This window comes from Garra rufa, chromosome 17 (assembly GCF_049309525.1).
Source record: "Garra rufa chromosome 17, GarRuf1.0, whole genome shotgun sequence".
In the NCBI taxonomy this organism is placed as follows: Eukaryota; Metazoa; Chordata; class Actinopteri; order Cypriniformes; family Cyprinidae; genus Garra; species Garra rufa.
The window spans coordinates 36748871-36765323 of NC_133377.1; the positions used below are offsets into that span (position 1 = coordinate 36748871).

At 40.0% G+C, this 16453-nt stretch overlaps 1 protein-coding gene across 1 annotated transcript; it reads right to left on the reverse strand.

Annotated features, from left to right (window-relative positions):
• Positions 1-8483: 8483 nt before the first annotated feature.
• Positions 8484-15189, reverse strand: LOC141289538 (CMP-N-acetylneuraminate-beta-galactosamide-alpha-2,3-sialyltransferase 2). The gene is made up of 7 exons (XM_073821652.1): positions 14731-15189; positions 12670-13022; positions 11134-11324; positions 9923-10102; positions 9511-9556; positions 9032-9157; positions 8484-8951 (listed from the first exon to the last, which is right to left on the reverse strand). Exons 2-7 carry the CDS (start codon positions 12946-12948, stop codon positions 8784-8786), a joined length of 990 nt encoding a protein of 329 aa, XP_073677753.1. The 5' UTR covers positions 12949-13022; positions 14731-15189; the 3' UTR covers positions 8484-8783.
• Between the last annotated feature and the right edge of the window lie 1264 nt (positions 15190-16453).

A 16453-nucleotide genomic window follows, 5' to 3' on the forward strand; every position in this document is an offset into this window, starting at 1 on the left:
CTGAGTCCCCGGCCAAGATGGCCGCCGTTCCTGAATCCTCGGCCAAGATGGCCGCCAAGCCTGATTTCCCGGCCAAGATGGCCGCCGTTGCTGAGTTTCCGGCCAAGAAGGCCGCCAAACCTGAGTTCCCGGTCAAGATGGCCGCCGTTCCTGAGTTCACGGCCAAGATGACCGCCGTTCCTGAACCCTCGGCCAAAATGATCGCCCAACCTGAAATCCCGGCCAAGATGGCCACCAAGCCTGCATCTGCACCCAAGATGGCTACCGCCAAGTCAGAGTCTTCGCTGGTTCCGCCCAGCCTTCCCGAGTCTCCTCTGGTTCCGCCCAGTCTCCCAGAGTCTTCGCTGGTTCCGCCCAGCCCTCCAGTGACTGCGCCGCCAGAGCGACCTCCAGTGACTGCGCCGCCAGAGCGCCCTCCAGTGACTGCGCCGCCAGAGCGTCCTCCAGTGACTGCGCCGCCAGAGCGTCCTCCAGTGACTGCGCCGCCAGAGCGTCCTTCAGTGACCGCTCGCCCAGAGCCTGCTCTGCCAGAGTCTCCACTGGGGTCGTACAGTCCTCCAGAGCGCCGTCCAGAGCCCGCTCCTCATGAGCGCCGTCCAGAGCCCGTTCCTCAAGAGCGCCGTCCAGAGCCAGAGCTCTCTCATGCGCGCCCTCCAGAGCCGGAGCTGTCTCCAGCGCGCCCTCCTGAGCCCACTCCTCAAGACCGCCCTCCAGAGCCAGAGCTCTCTCATGCGCGCCCTCCAGAGCCGGAGCTGTCTCCAGCGCGCCCTCCTGAGCCGGAGCTCTCTCCTGCGTGCCCTTCCGTGCTCTCCTGTGTGGACTATACCCTAGGTTCCCCCAAGAAAATTTTGGGGGGGGGCTACTCCCCTGATCGGCCATGGCCACCTGGACTGTTTACCCGGCCATGGCCACCTGGACTGTTTACCCGGCCATGGCCACCTGGACTGTTTACCCGGCCGTGGTTTCCTGAACCACCAGATCCGCCATGGCCTCCTGAACTGTTGTCCCGGCCATGGCTGCCTAAACCACCAGATCCACCATGGCCTCCTGAACTATTGTCCCGGCCATGGCTACCTGAGCCGCCAGATCCACCATGGCCGTCTGGACTGTTTACCCGGCCATGGCTCCCTGGGGGAGGGGGGTAATGTCAGTATCATGTCTGTGTTCTGTCATGTTTTCCTAGTGTCTTTTCCCCTATGTTTCTAGCTTTTATGGTTTAGTCCTTGTCTCCCCCTTTTGGTATTGTTTAGTTAGTTCAGTCACGCCCATATTTGTATTTCCCCCTTGTTATCTTGTTAGTGACCACGCCCCCGTTTCAGTGTATTTAAGAGTCTGTGTGTGCACTCCCCATTTGTCCGTCAATGCTTACTGTTACTTCTGTTTGCTTGATTTCATGTGCTTGTTTTATACTCCCGGTTTTTGTTTGTTTGTATTAGTTTCAGTGTTTCATTTAATAAACTGTTTACGTTTTCATTTACTCCGGTTCTCCTCATCATTCTCCACTCCTCAACCCCGCCTGGATTGTGACAGAATCATTCACGTGAATTATAGGCCAATCTTTTTTCTTTAGAAACAAAACTTGTAATTACCAAAGATTGCAGCAACTCAGCATATTTTGATCATAATTGTGATGCGCCAGCCTCCACCTACACTATTTATGTGACCCAACAAATTGAAACTGTGTTGCTTAATGCAAGTCAAAAAATATCAAATGATTGAATCCACCTGACTAAATTAGGTCATGCTGTTTTTTAACTCACCTGCCACTCTGCCACTTTGCAAAAGGATTCCTGATTCACACAAGAAGGTTTTTGTAACAGTGTTTTGAATTGATCTCACTAGTGTTCTCTAGGCAGAAAAATAGTATGTGTATTCGTTAGGTTTGTGTGTTATCTGATGCCAAAGTTTGAGTCTGACAAAAGAGAATGTGTTTTTGACTAAAATGACCTAGAAGTTTCAAGTTTGCACAAGTTGGTGTGTAGTTTTGAGATTTCGAGAAAAACTGTAATAAAATCTATCTGCATTTGCACCCAATTATCCATTGTCTCTGAGTCCTCCCAGCATTACAGAACACCACAACTGCTATAGATCCAGCAGATACGTTTTTGTCCTTTCAGCAAGGTGTACAGGGTATTGAGGACTACATCAAACAGTTTTGGGATCTTAAAAATAAAGCGAGTGGGTGTGCAACAGGAGGATATAAAAGATGTGTGGCCACTAGAGCACAATGGATGAAGGAGACAATTATCAAATGAAACAATATAATACCCCAAGGCACTCATGTGGCTAAAATTTAAAAAGCCTTTAATAAACTTTAACAAATCTCGAAAAGGAATCATTCATGCAGTATTGTGAATCATTCACGTGAATTATAGGCCAATCTTTTATTTTTAGAAACAAAACCTGTAATTACCAAAGATTGCAGCTGCTCAGCATATTTTGATCATAATGGTGATGCTCCAACCTCCACTATTTATATGACCCAACAAATTGAAACTGAGTTGCTTTATGCAAGTCAAAATATATTATCAAATGATTGAATCCACCTGACTAAATCAAGTCACACGGTTTTGAAACTCACCTGTCACTTTCTAGATTAACTTGTTTAGGTGTGGTTAATTAGAATTGAAGCTGAACTATGCAGAAAAGTGGATCTCGAGGGCCAGAGCTGAGAATGTTGTTGCCCTTTTCATGGATGTGATGTTGTTTTACAGTTTTTCAAAATTGCTAACACACTATAACTTATTCATTTGGCCCAATTTTCTAAACCATTCAAACAGTTCTCGAAACAAAGACACATTTCTCAAAACATTTAACACATTTCACCTGCTTTCACATGTTTCAATTTGCTTAGTGTTTTCCTGCAAAACTCTACACAAGAACAACATAATTTTGCACAGGTTTAACCATGTTCTCATTTAGAAAACACACAATATAATTACATCAAGAATCACAAAATGAACACAAATAGCACACATTTATCCATGTGTGAGAATCTCGGGATGATATGAACAAGAACACAGGTGATTATGTGTTTTGGAAAATAGATCTTGGTAGTGGGAGACAAAGAGGAAGAGGAGAAAAGAAAAATGAAGGTGACAAGGTCAAAGGTCATTTGTTCCTGAAGAAATACAAAGCACTATAGTTGACCATGTTTTGTACATGAACTGACCATAAGGAAAGCTGGCTTGCAGGCCCTTCTACACATTTTACAGTAAGTATCTTACAAGTTAAAGTACATAGTAGCAGCACTTCAGATGAGAGAACTTTCAGTATTCTTTGTACTGTAAATACTGTAGCACACACCCTCAATTCTAGTGCATTTTATCTACTGTAAGACCACTTCACAGTAGTGTAATGAAAGTAAACTTTGCTTAGTTTATTGCTGGATCTTACTGTATCTGCACCCCTATTTATGCTGTATACTGTAAAAGACAATGATTAGTAAAAGGATTCCTGATTCACACAAGAAGGTTTTTTAGTGTTTTGAATTGGTCTTAGTGCTGTGTTTGACACTATATTGTAATGCATTACTTTTAAAAGCAACTTTCCCCAAAACTGCCCCATAAACAACACAAATATGCTCTGGGACTCAACCTGCACCTTGGGCTATGTCCCCTGTTGCTTCCAGCGTTCCCAAGCAAGCTTGTACCAAGTCCGCTGGTCTCTGCGCCCTTTAGTCCAGTGGTCCCAGGTCTGTTGGTCCCAAGTCCAGTGGTTCCATCGCTTCGTAATCTAGTGGTCTCATGTCCAGTGGTCCTGAGTCCATTTGTCACAGCACTCCCAAGTTTGGTGGTCCTTAATCCAGTGGTCCCAGCACTCTGTAGTTCAGTGGTCCTGAATCCATTTGTCCCAGCACTCTCAAGTCTGGTGATCCCAAGTCCAGTGGTCCCAGTTCTTTCTAGTTCAGTGGTCCCGAGTCCATTGGTCTTAGCACTCCCAAGTCTGGTGGTCCCAAGTCCAGTGGTTCCATTACTTCTTAGTCTGGTGGTCCCAAGTCCAGTGGTGCTGAGTCCATTAGTCCCAGCATTCCCAAGTCTGGAGGTCCTAAATCCAGTGGTCCTAGCACTCTCTAGTTCAGTGGTCCCAAGTCCAGTGGCCCCAGCACTCCCAAGTCTGGTGGTCCCATCGCATCTTAGTCTGATGGTCCCAAGTCCCAGCACTCCCAAGTCTGGTGTCCCAAGTCCAGTAGTCCCATTGTTTCCTAGCCTGGTGGTCCCAAGTCCAGTGGTGCTGAGTCCATTTGTCCCAGCATTCCTAAGTCTGGAGGTCCCAAATCCAGTGGTCCTAGCACTCTCTAGTTCAGTGGTCCCAAGTCCAGTGGTCCCAGCACTCCCAAGTCTGGTGTCCCAAGTCCAGTAGTCCCATCGCTCCCTAGTCTGGGTGGTCCCAAGTCCAATGGTGCTGAGTACATATGTCCCAGCATTCCCAAGTCTGGAAGTCCTAAATCCAGTGGTCCTAGCACTCTCTAGTTCAGTGGTCCCAAATCCAGTTGTCCCAGCACTCCCAAGTCTGGTGGTCCCATCGCTTCTTAGTCTAATGGTCCCAAGTCCCAGCACTCGCAAGTCTGGTGTCCCAAGTCCAGTAGTCCCATCGCTCCCTAGTCTGGTGGTCCCATGTCTAGTGGTGCTGAGTCCATTTGTCCCAGCATTCCCAAGTCTGGAGATCCTAAATCCAGTCGTCCTAGCACTCTCTAATTCAGCACCATTGGACTTGGGTCCACCAGACTAATGAGCAATGGGACCACCAGATTAGGGAGCGATAGGACCAATAAAGTCTGGTGGTCCCAGTACTCTCTAGTTTAGTGGTCCCGAATCTATACATCTCAGCACTCCCAAGTCCAGTGGTTCCATTGCTTCATAGTCTGGTGGTCCCAAGTCCAGTGGTCCCATTGCTTTTTCATTTCGGTGGTCCCAAGCCTAGTGGTGCTGAGTCCATTTGTCCCAGCATTCCCAAGTCTGGAGGTCCTAAATCCAGTAGTCCTGAATCCAGTGGCCCCAGCACTCTCTAGTTCAGTGGTCCCGAGTCCAGTGGTCCCAGAGCCAATTGGTCCCAGCACTCCCAAGTCTGGTGGACCCATTGCTTCATAGTCTGGTGGTCCCAAGTCCAGCACTCCTAAGTCTAGTGTCCCAAGTTCATTGGTCTCAGCACTCCTAAGTCTGGTGGTCCCAAGTCCAGTGGTCCCAGTGTTCTATGTAGTTCAGTGGTCCCATTTCTACCAAGCCTGGTGCTCTCAATGCTCTCTAATCCAGTGGTCTCAGTGCTCCCAGGCCCGGCAACCCCTAGTCACTCAAGTAACAACCCTGATAGTGATGTCCAATTATTTAATACATATTTTTGGATTGGTTGTCATGCATGTAACCGGTTCAGTTGGTTCACAACACTGAACTGTATTTAACATTAGTTCATAGCTGATGACACAAGATGCACAGCCAAAGTAGATCTGACTCAAAATCTGACTTAAAAAGAACTGAATGAACAGGTTCATCAAGTGTCAAAGTTTGCAAAGGATTACCAAGGCTTGAGTTGACAATACTATGCAAACCTGAGGCACACAATGTAAACATACTTATGACTACTCATATTAAATAACATTTTGTTAAACCTACAAAAACCCTTCTGGCGAGAGATGCAAACAAAGTTTATTGTGCATGCAGATTATATTTTAGGATGTTAAACTAAACCAAGGAGTTTTAAAAACAGGTTTATTCTTTCTATATACTTTAGACGTAGATGTTGAACATATCCACATTTGCGCAAAAATGTCTTTAATATGTGTTGTAGGTGCAAAACTTTTAGGAAACTTTTCCAAGATATACAGGTCCTTCTCAAAAAAATAGCATATTGTGATAAAGTTCATTATTTTCTGTAATGTACTGATAAACATTAGACTTTCAATTATTTTAAATTCATTACACACATTTGAAAGTAGTTCTAGCTTTTTATTGTTTTAATATTGATGATTTTGGCCAAAATTCCTATCTCAAAAAATTAGCATATTTCATCCGACCAATAAAAGAAAAGTGTTTTTAATACAAAAAAAGTCAACCTTCAAATAATTATGTTCAGTTATGCACTCAATACTTGGTCGGGAATCCTTTTGCAGAAATGACTGCTTCAATGCGGCGTGGCATGGAGGCAATCAGCCTGTGGCACTACTGAGGTGTTATGGAGGCCCAGGATGCTTCGATAGCGGCCTTAAGCTCATCCAGAGTGTTGGGTCTTGCGTCTCTCAACTTTCTCTTCACAATATCCCACAGATTCTCTATGGGGTTCAGGTCAGGAGAGTTGGCAGGCCAGTTGAGCACAGTAAAACCATGGTCAGTAAACCATTTACCAGCGGTTTTGGCACTGTGAGCAGGTGCCAGGTCCTGCTGAAAAATGAAATCTTCATCTCCATAAAGCTTTTCAGCAGATGGAAGCATGAAGTGCTCCAAAATCTCCTGATAGCTAGCTGCATTGACCCTGCCCTTGATAAAACACAGTGGACCAACACCAGCAGCTGACATGGCACCCCAGACCATCACTGACTGTGGGTACTTGACACTGGACTTCAGGCATTTTGGCATTTCCCTCTCCCCAGTCTTCCTCCAGACTCTGGCACCTTGATTTCCGAATGACATGCAAAATTTGCTTTCATCCGAAAAAAGTACTTTGGACCACTGTGTTTTATCAAGGGCAGGGTCAATGCAGCTAGCTATCAGGAGTTTTTGGAGCACTTCATGCTTCCATCTGCTGAAAAGCTTTATGGAGATGAAGATTTCATTTTTCAGCACGACCTGGCACCTGCTCACAGTGCCAAAACCACTGGTAAATGGTTTACTGACCATGGTATTACTGTGCTCAATTGGCCTGCCAACTCTCCTGACCTGAACCACATAGAGAATCTGTGGGATATTGTGAAGAGAAAGTTGAGAGACACAAGACCCAACACTCTGGATGAGCTTAAGGCCGCTATCGAAGCATCCTGGGCCTCCATAACACCTCAGCAGTGCCACAGGCTGATTGCCTCCATGCCACGCCGCATTGAAGCAGTCATTTCTGCAAAAGGATTCCCGACCAAGTATTGAGTGTATAACTGAACATAATTATTTGAAGGTTGACTTTTTTTGTATTAAAAACACTTTTCTTTTATTGGTCGGATGACATATGCTAATTTTTTGAGATAGGAATTTTGGCCAAAATCATCAATATTAAAACAATAAAAGGCTAGAACTACTTTCAAATGTGTGTAATGAATCTAAAATAATTGAAAGTCTAATGTTTATCAGTACATTACAGAAATCATCAGAGGTGGCGGTGTCCATGGTGGTTCCTCAAGAGGCCATCCCAACCTGCTTTGCCTTTTCAAAAGTCTTTTAGCTTTTATTTAGATTTCTTCCATGCAATTTCCTCATTCCCTGATTGTTATCACCTTTGTCTTGTTTATCTTATTACCCCTTGCCAGTTCCTTGTTCCTTCTGTTTCTTATTTGTTTTGTTTTAGTAAGCCGTTTCTGCAAACAGTCCCTCATTTCTAAATTCTTCTGGCATGACACATACTAGCAAGATCATCAAACAGTCATATCAGGTAAAAGTTCCTACTTCAGGGGTCCGTTCTTTGTATGTTGCTAACTCAGTTAGCTGGATTTGATTGTTGTGGATTTGTCCTGATCTTGGATTGTCCAACATTGATCATTCTAATAATAAATCAGCATATTAGAATGATTTCTGAAGGATCATGTGACACTTAAGACTGGAGTAACAGCTGATAAAAATTTAGCTTTTCATCACAGGAATAAATTCTTTTTTAAAGTATGTTAAAATAAAAAACATTATTTTATATAACTGTTTTTTTTCCTGTATTTTCAATCAAATAAATGTAGCCTTGATGAGTATAAGAGACTTCTTTAAAGACTATTACAAGTCTTACTGACCCCAAACTTTTGAACGGTAGTGTATATAAAAATAAAAATATAAATAAAATAACAATCAAGGAAAAAACATGTAACATGGGCAGCATTAATGCATTTAATTTGTTCACTACTTTTTGCCAGCCCTCTCTCCTTGCTTTTGCAGCCTTTGCAGTGTTCCCTTGCATTTTAATTAAACTCTGAAACTCCTGAAATCCCTCAATCAAGAGTTCTTGCTCTGCTACAGAAAAACACTGAGCGCTCTCCTTCGACATGTTCGCCGACCAATCAAAGAGTTGCCGACCAATGTTTCTACTATAGATACGTAGCCCCTTTTAAGCCACCCAGTGATCTCAAATTACTTCATCCAGCTATACTAATCATCAACAACAGGTGTGTTCGGAGAACCGGAATAGCGAGCTCATAGTTAGCACGATGATTTGATCTTGGATGTGTCATTTGATCTTGGATGTAGTAAGCAAGGTACGAAGAACGGACCCCAGGTAATAAGATCAGTCAAGAGGAAAATGACTCACCATCATGTTGGTGAAGAAAAAACAGGCTTGGAACAACTGCTATTTTCTCTGTTTATTCATTGATAATGTAACACTGAAAGATGACATGTTAAATATCAATGTACTAAGCTGTAAAACAAATATTTATACATAACTTACATGTCATCATGCAGATTTCACAATAATGCCCATTGTAAAGTGATTAAGATTGCAGAATGTATGTGCATTAAACATGTTTCCTTCAGTATATCAGACTTCATTTGAAAATGTTGCATGTATATTAAAAATTTATATACATGGATTTATTATAATGTATGCATTTATCATAAATACAAGTAAACATCAATACATAATCATGTTACTCATTCACATCCTTTTCACCACCCTGTGTATAGATCGATCAACTTCCTTTCCTGAAGTTCTAAGATAGTCTCACGCTCAATTCCTCCACTGTGTTTACCAGTGCGTTTAAAAAACTTGGGTGTTTTTTCGAAATAATGGTGCCAGGTGCCATTACTGTTCGCGCCAAAGCCAAACACACTGACCTAAGCAAAGAAAAAAACATCAGCAAAAGTACCTCACATTAGTGCACAACACACAAGCCTGCGATTGCTAAAAGCTTTACCTGATCACAAACGTGCATGGCGAATATTAGCACAAGAAAACCCGTAGATGGATAAGATCTTCGAGACTTAATGTGCAGCCATGTATTGTGGACATAATGCATGAAAGCAGGGTGCATAACCATCACCTGAAAGAAGACGGCGACAATTGTAAGTCACTTCAGAAACTTCAATGGCATAAGTCTGAGAAAATCTGGGACTCAGAACCTGATAATTAACAAGTTTTAGGATGCTGACATTTTATACAAAGAAACATTTCCGCATGTGTTTGCAGTGCCTGTCATATTTGGTGGTGACACTAAAAGGTTACCATGGCATGTGCTGTATAATTATCACAAGCCTAGTCTGTGTATCATAACATTAGTCTCCATAGCTGTCTCCACAGCAAGTTAGCACGTTTGTAGAGACAATGTGCAGTTACTTGCGCCCAATTATGTCATTTCAAGGGTCTTTACTCTTTTACTGAAAGGTTTATTCTTACTTTGTCTCTGGTGGCTTGTAGCTTGTCTATAACCTTAAACCGTGTTCTGTTGAGGAATACAATAAGAGAAAGATGGGTCAAAACAGTTCACAAAATCATTGAAGACAGTATATATGTTCATTTAAAATAAGAAGGTTATAAAAAAAGGAAGCTTATTTTAGGGCCTTAATGATTATGGTTTAATGATGTGTAAACAGTACAACAGTTATGCACATTTAAATATATATAAATCTGGATCCGCATTATGCTAATGAGAATTTAATAAAACAAATTGTGTGATAAAAACTGATAAAAATAAGCCTAATTGTCTTTGTGCAAAATAAATATATAATATAAAAAATAAAATTCTTTTTTCTTTTCATTTTGTGGTCAAATGTGAGCTTGTTTTTGTGATATTTAATCGCTCTCTCACCGTTTGATAGATCCATCAGATAGAGCACTGGTGACCCACTGGATATCCAGTGTTTTAAAGGGCAACAGCACCAGGTGTGTGTTGTTGTCCAGATGGGAGGCACTTTCTGGGTACATGATACGATGGGTCGTCCTGGATCCCACATCTTTCTCATAACCTTTAACTGGTGCCTTATTCATCCTGTGGAAAGCAAAACCGTAAAATTACAGTCTAAATGCGGGTATTTAAGCACAAAAGGAAAAAGACATTACATATTTAGCAAGCCTGTAACAACCCAAATCAATGATTAAAAAAGTATTTTTGACAATTCCAGGTATTTATCATAGAAATATGTTTGTTAATGTTATAGCACCATCTGTGGCCCTATCTTTTTAAAACTTTGCATGCGTCTTTAGAATCACCTGTTGGATGTGCTCACAAGGTTTCGTGAAATTGAGTTTTCCTTTAGATTTTATCAATTTCAACATTTTTTTGATAATTATTGATCTAGAGAGTCCAAATATTTATAATGCAGTGTTTTTTTTTCCACAAAAGTAGGTTTTGTACATCATCTTAATCATTTAACAAACGATTCGATTGACAGCAGTGAAAAACTTCCCACTATGCTCAGCGATTTTCATGCTGATAGGACAAATGGTTGCGTAGATATAGCCATTTTTATATTTTTCCCCCTCTTATAGCACCACCAATTGGCCAAGCTTTGCAATTTTTGTCCTGTGACCTCAATTTGATCTCTTACATAAGTGTATTGAGTTTGGCAAAGATATCTCATTCCATTCAGGAGTTATAGGCATTTTACAATAAGTGCCCCTTTCAAACGGTTTGGCGTCCCTTTGCAACAGTGAGTTGAAAGTTAAACATTTTTTGGATAATTATTGATATTCACTCTCCAGAGTATCTTTCTGCAATGGTTTGGTTCTGATCGGGTGAAAAACCTAGGACTAGTTTTAAAAAAAATTTGATTCCAACAACATAAGACACTTGAGCCTACAACCGACGGTTTGGAAGTTATGAGCAATTTTGAACTTTTGATCACAGTAGCGCCACCATCAGGCCGATTGGGGCGAGTCTTGTTGACGTTGTCAGCGGTGTGAGTACTATGACCCCTCCAAGTATCAAGTGTCAAGTATTTTGGTCTGCATGATTAGTTTTACGTGTACACCTAATTATCTTCTTGATTATCTTGAGTCATGAAAATAAATAAAGTTTACCTAAATACAAAATCGTGGTCATCTATAACAGGACCATAGTAAGATCCTAAAAGGTTCCCAGAGTTCCCCACAACAGCACAGGTTCGGCAGCGGGATGGGCCGGCGTCTCTGTAGCGTTCCGCTCCAGGAATGACAGAAAAAAGCTCCTTAATCACTTGGGAGTAATTAGCTTTGCTATTAGATTGTAGAGACTGTGGATGGATTAAAAAAAAATTAATCAGTGATGCAGGAAAGTACACTTCTACCATCAGCATGAAATCATTATCAATAAAAATCAGCATTAACATTTTAAACACTAATGACATTAAAATAGCTCATTAGTTGTATGTAGGCCTATATATCTAACTGATCTCATGACGAAAACGTACTTGTGGGAACTTTTTTGCAAGAAGGGAAATACATACATATCACTGCACTTTCCAACAAAAAATTAACACTAGAGGTTTTTTTTTTTTTTACACAGTTATAATTACAGCTTTGTGTGTTTCGTTTTCAGGACATAACAAGCTTGCTCGGTAGCTCAGCCAGCAGGGAATTGGACTTGCAGAATCCTTGGGTACGAATCCCGTGAAAAACATGACTCACGATGAAAGAGCTGAAAGATGAGAGATCGAAAAACAAGCTAAAACAGCATGATTGCAATTGCATTTTTACTTCACAATTGCTTTTGTTCGTACTATCGGGCAGGTTTAGGTGTAGTGCAGATGGTAGGTCATTTTAAAATGTCACAGAGCATTGGAGTTATACCGCCACTCAACGGACACTGGTGACACGTACAAAACCAACATCACATAAAACATATGTACGTTCGTATGTTCCAGGGGGTAAAAATAAACACTTTTTTTAACACCATTTAGTGGACATTTCACAGTGAATATGTCACAAAATGTATATGGCGTTACATATTTTACACCTTACAAAAAAGTTCCCACAGGTATGTTTTCGTCATGAGATCAGGTTGGTATATATCGTTCAAAAGTGTGGGGTCAGTAAGATTTGCTGTTGTTGTTGAAATAAATTCATTCTTTTATTTAGCAAAGAGGTACTGAATTGACCAAACGTGACAGTAAAGACATCTATAATTATCTATATCTATATTTAGAAAAAATCTCAGCTTTCTATTCAGAATATTCAGTGTGAATGTGAATGGAACTGGCCACACCTCACATAGAATAAATAGAATAAAATGTCAGAAATTTCTTGCAAAATTCAAATGACATTCAACACACAAGACATTCCGTAACCCAACACAGCAATAAATAGACCAGAACTTGTTTTGTGTGTTGTCTGGCTCAATTCTGAAAATGTTAAGGTGCTTCAACAATGAATCAGCACACTAGAAAGATTTCTGAAGAATTACGTGACACTGCAGGCTGGAGTAATGGTGGCATAAAATTAATGTAATTTGAAAGCATTCTCAACTGAATTCTGAATGGCATACAGTCGATCTTACTCTACATCTTAACTACAGGAATTAAGTGGGCTTAAGTATTAAATGAGAAACACACACTAGGCCAATGTCTGAACTGAACTTACTTGCCACCACTTAAAGATGTGGTCAGGGAGGATGCTGTTATTGAGAGCGAGCACCGGTGAGACATCTTTTCTGAAACGTTCAGCAAACCACTCGTCATTACTCGCAGCCAAACAACGCTCCAAACAGCCACAGGGTTCTTTATGAAAGAGACGCTCCACCATGCTATTGTTCACCAAATTTTTTAAATGTTTATAAGGAACTTTATGTACGGTCACAGTAAAGATGGTGGCGCTTAACAGAACCATGAAGATGACCTTAAGGCATTTACACCACCGCATTTTAAATGATTAGGGACTTTGACTGATGCCAGGTGATTCTTCTAGCACCTTATCATGAGATCAGCTGCAAGAACCTGAGCAAAAAAATGACAATGAAGAGCAATAATTAATGAAAAGCCTTATAGGAGTAAGCGGAAGAGTAGCTCTGTCAAAGTTATAATTCAACATTCTTCATTATTATATTATATTTTTTAACAAGAACTGACTTCTATTCAGTGTGTATATGAATGAAGTCGCCACACCTCACATAAAACAATACAATCTCCATTACTTCTTAATGCATTTTACAAAAACAAAAGATTTTGTTCTTGTTTAAACTCAAGACTTCATATTAATTTTCCTTCACAAGATCATGTATCTTGATTTTTGAATGTTTAGACATTTAAATTGGAAAACATTTCTCGATTTTTGAATTTAAATGCCCTGCTGTTTACAGTAGTGCCTTGTCGTTTTAAAACTGCGTTAAAAAAACGATCCTCATTTACACTGGCGTTGATGTATGTCTTGAGGATAATGTATATGATGTTAAAATGAATAATTAACACATCTTATGAGAACAGTTTCAGACACCAGGTGCATTCACGCCACGTCGTTATGACCATAATCATGAAATTCCAGCCTATAAATTATTCCACTTCCCTTTTGGCATGCGTTGCACTTACTGTTCGTTGGTCATTACGACGCAACATTTTGATTTGAAGAAAACTGGAAGCAAAGCTTTCGCTAATGGACTGTCTAAAATATTTAGCACTTGTAGCACATTCATTTTCATTGTTTTAATTGTGCTGCAAGTATCAGAACCTTATTGGAGGCAGGTGACACTACAATTACTGTTAATCAATAAGGTGAGAACCTTTATAAACCTATACTCAAATTCATTGAAAAGTGATCTATCCAAGTAATAATAGAAGATGTTTGTTGTTGTAACGATTACAGTCGGGCACACAAAAGTATTAGTGTATTATCCTTAGGCACAGCACAGAGCGTCAAACGAACTACTTTCGGTTCAAAACGCCTAGTTTGAGTGTACTCTAAATTCACTGAAAACCATCAGCTTATTGGGGGTAACTGCTTTATTGATGCATTTCCACGCGTTTTAAACAAACAAACATAAAATTATTATACACTGATACACTACTGAAAAAAAACAAATTGTAACACTTCATCAAAAATCAGCGAGACACTACCTCATTAGCTCTGATATGAACGAACATACAGTAGGCTAGCATAGCGTGGTTGTGTAATGCTCTTTAGGAAAGCAGAACAACCGGTTTTGATTTTTGATACCCAGAAAAACGTGCTGATAAATCACAAAATGCTTCCCCTACCATTCCGTTTTCATGAACCCAATGTTCTGCAGTTCCTATAGCAGTTTATGAATTGCATGTCTTGTTCCTCATTTGTACGTCGCTTTGTTTAAAAGCATCGGCAAAATACATAGGCTAAAAGATGCTGGTCTGTTCTGTCTAATGTTCTAATTTTGTACGAAACTTTATATTACACGTTTTTATAATAATAATGACTACTTTTGACTACTTTTAAAGAAATCAAGGTAAATACATTAACAAACAAACGATGAATATATTAGTCGAGGCTGAATTAAGGTTTTATGATTACTGAGGTATCAGATTATTCATCTAGCCGAAATCCCGAACCCAGAACATCGTAAGCAACAGACATAAAAGAAGGACTGAATGTCCAGTTACTACACTTGAGAAATTAACAGAAAACGGTGACTAATATTTAAAAAAAAAAAAAATGTTAAAGAAAACATTTACTCACATTTACAGTCCAGCGATGTGTGCATGTCTGTGAACCTTGATCGTCTCAGTCAGGATTGTGTAGGAGGGTGTGCAACTGGTTACAGCAGATTAAACTTGTAATACAAAAACTCCATTCTCATTAAAATTAGCATCCATGGACAAACTGAGCATTTTGATTCCTATTATTTTTTAAACTAATTTATGAATAGTTATTAGGCTGAAAGATCGCAATTCCGTTTATGTTTTAAGCGATTAAACATTTATGGTCCAGCTAGTTCTTCTCCTTTTGGGCTGCTTATTCTTGCAGTACCCTACACCATGAGAATAAATACAGTAGGCTACTATCGATCTTTAAAAGATTTAGACGTCAATACTGAAATGAAGAGTCTTGAGCTTTTTTTTTTCTCTCAAAAGAATAATACAGCAAATGAAGAACCTTACAGAACCTAAAATGTTTCATAAATAAGAAAACACTTATTTGCCGAACCTCTGAACCATCAAATATCTTTATTTTAGGAATGCAAATGAGTCAGTTAAATATATGTTTCAAATGCCCATCCTTGAGCTCACCTGTAAAAGGCTGATGTTATTGGACACGTAGGCTACATCATCTCCACCCACCGTATTGTGTGACTCTGCAAGCAGAATCAAAGCCGTAGCCTATTCTTGATAGCACCGTTTCGCATCTCTATGGGTAACATTTTTTAATGCTTTATATTAAGAACCAGCAGTATTGCTTGGGTTAATATTGTAGATTTTAGTCAAGTTTATTTAATTTTTTATCAGTAGCCTATTGATAAACGCATTTTGGCATCATCCGCGGGGGTACAAACAGGTAAAACCGGTACCACTAGCTGAGAGACAAACATGAAATCTTTTTTCATTGAGGAAGCAGAAGCTTTTACCACTCGGATGCTTTGATGATTCAGTCAAGGAATAAAGTCTTGTAAAAGTAATTGCTTACTTGTGATGATTTATACGCCTCAATAAATACCGGCTTATACAAGATACACTAGGAGTAGGCTACTACACGATATACGAGGAGCTTATTATTCTGATTTTCTTATCAGCTGGGTAAGTTTGACCTTTTATATGTTGGGGTAATTATTAAATTGTTTATTAGTAGCCTACTAGTATAGTATGTAATTAAATTCGATCGGTGAAATCAACTTAATGTTTTTGCCTCTGAAATGTAACATTTGTAATGTATTGTAAATGTGATGATACACCGAATTAACAACAGTTGAGACAAACTGAGTAAGTCGTTTTAAGAGTTTTGTGTCAAACCTTAACGAAATTAACTCTTCTGTTGGATTAACACTGTTTTAAAGCTCTTTTTTTCGTTTGCAATATTTAATCGATTCGAAACAAGTGATAAATCTGAACCAGTTTGATTATTTAGACATCTGACGCACGTAGTAATTCTTAAATCATGACGTAAAAATCGATAAAATACTTATTTTCACACCAAAACAAACATTTGGTTAAATTACAACGACACGTATTTTTTCATTTAAATACCCTAACTCAGTGGTTCTCAATCATTTTGCAAGTTTCCCTTATTTAACACCTGATTGAGATCATCAGCTCATGAGGAGAGAGATCCATGAACTGAACTAATCAGCTAATGATCTCAGTCAGGTGTGTTAAATAAGGGAGACATGTACAATGTGCAGAGCAGGGGTCCCCCAGGACCAGGATTGAGAACCACTGCCCTAACTAAAGCGTAATCGAAGTTACAT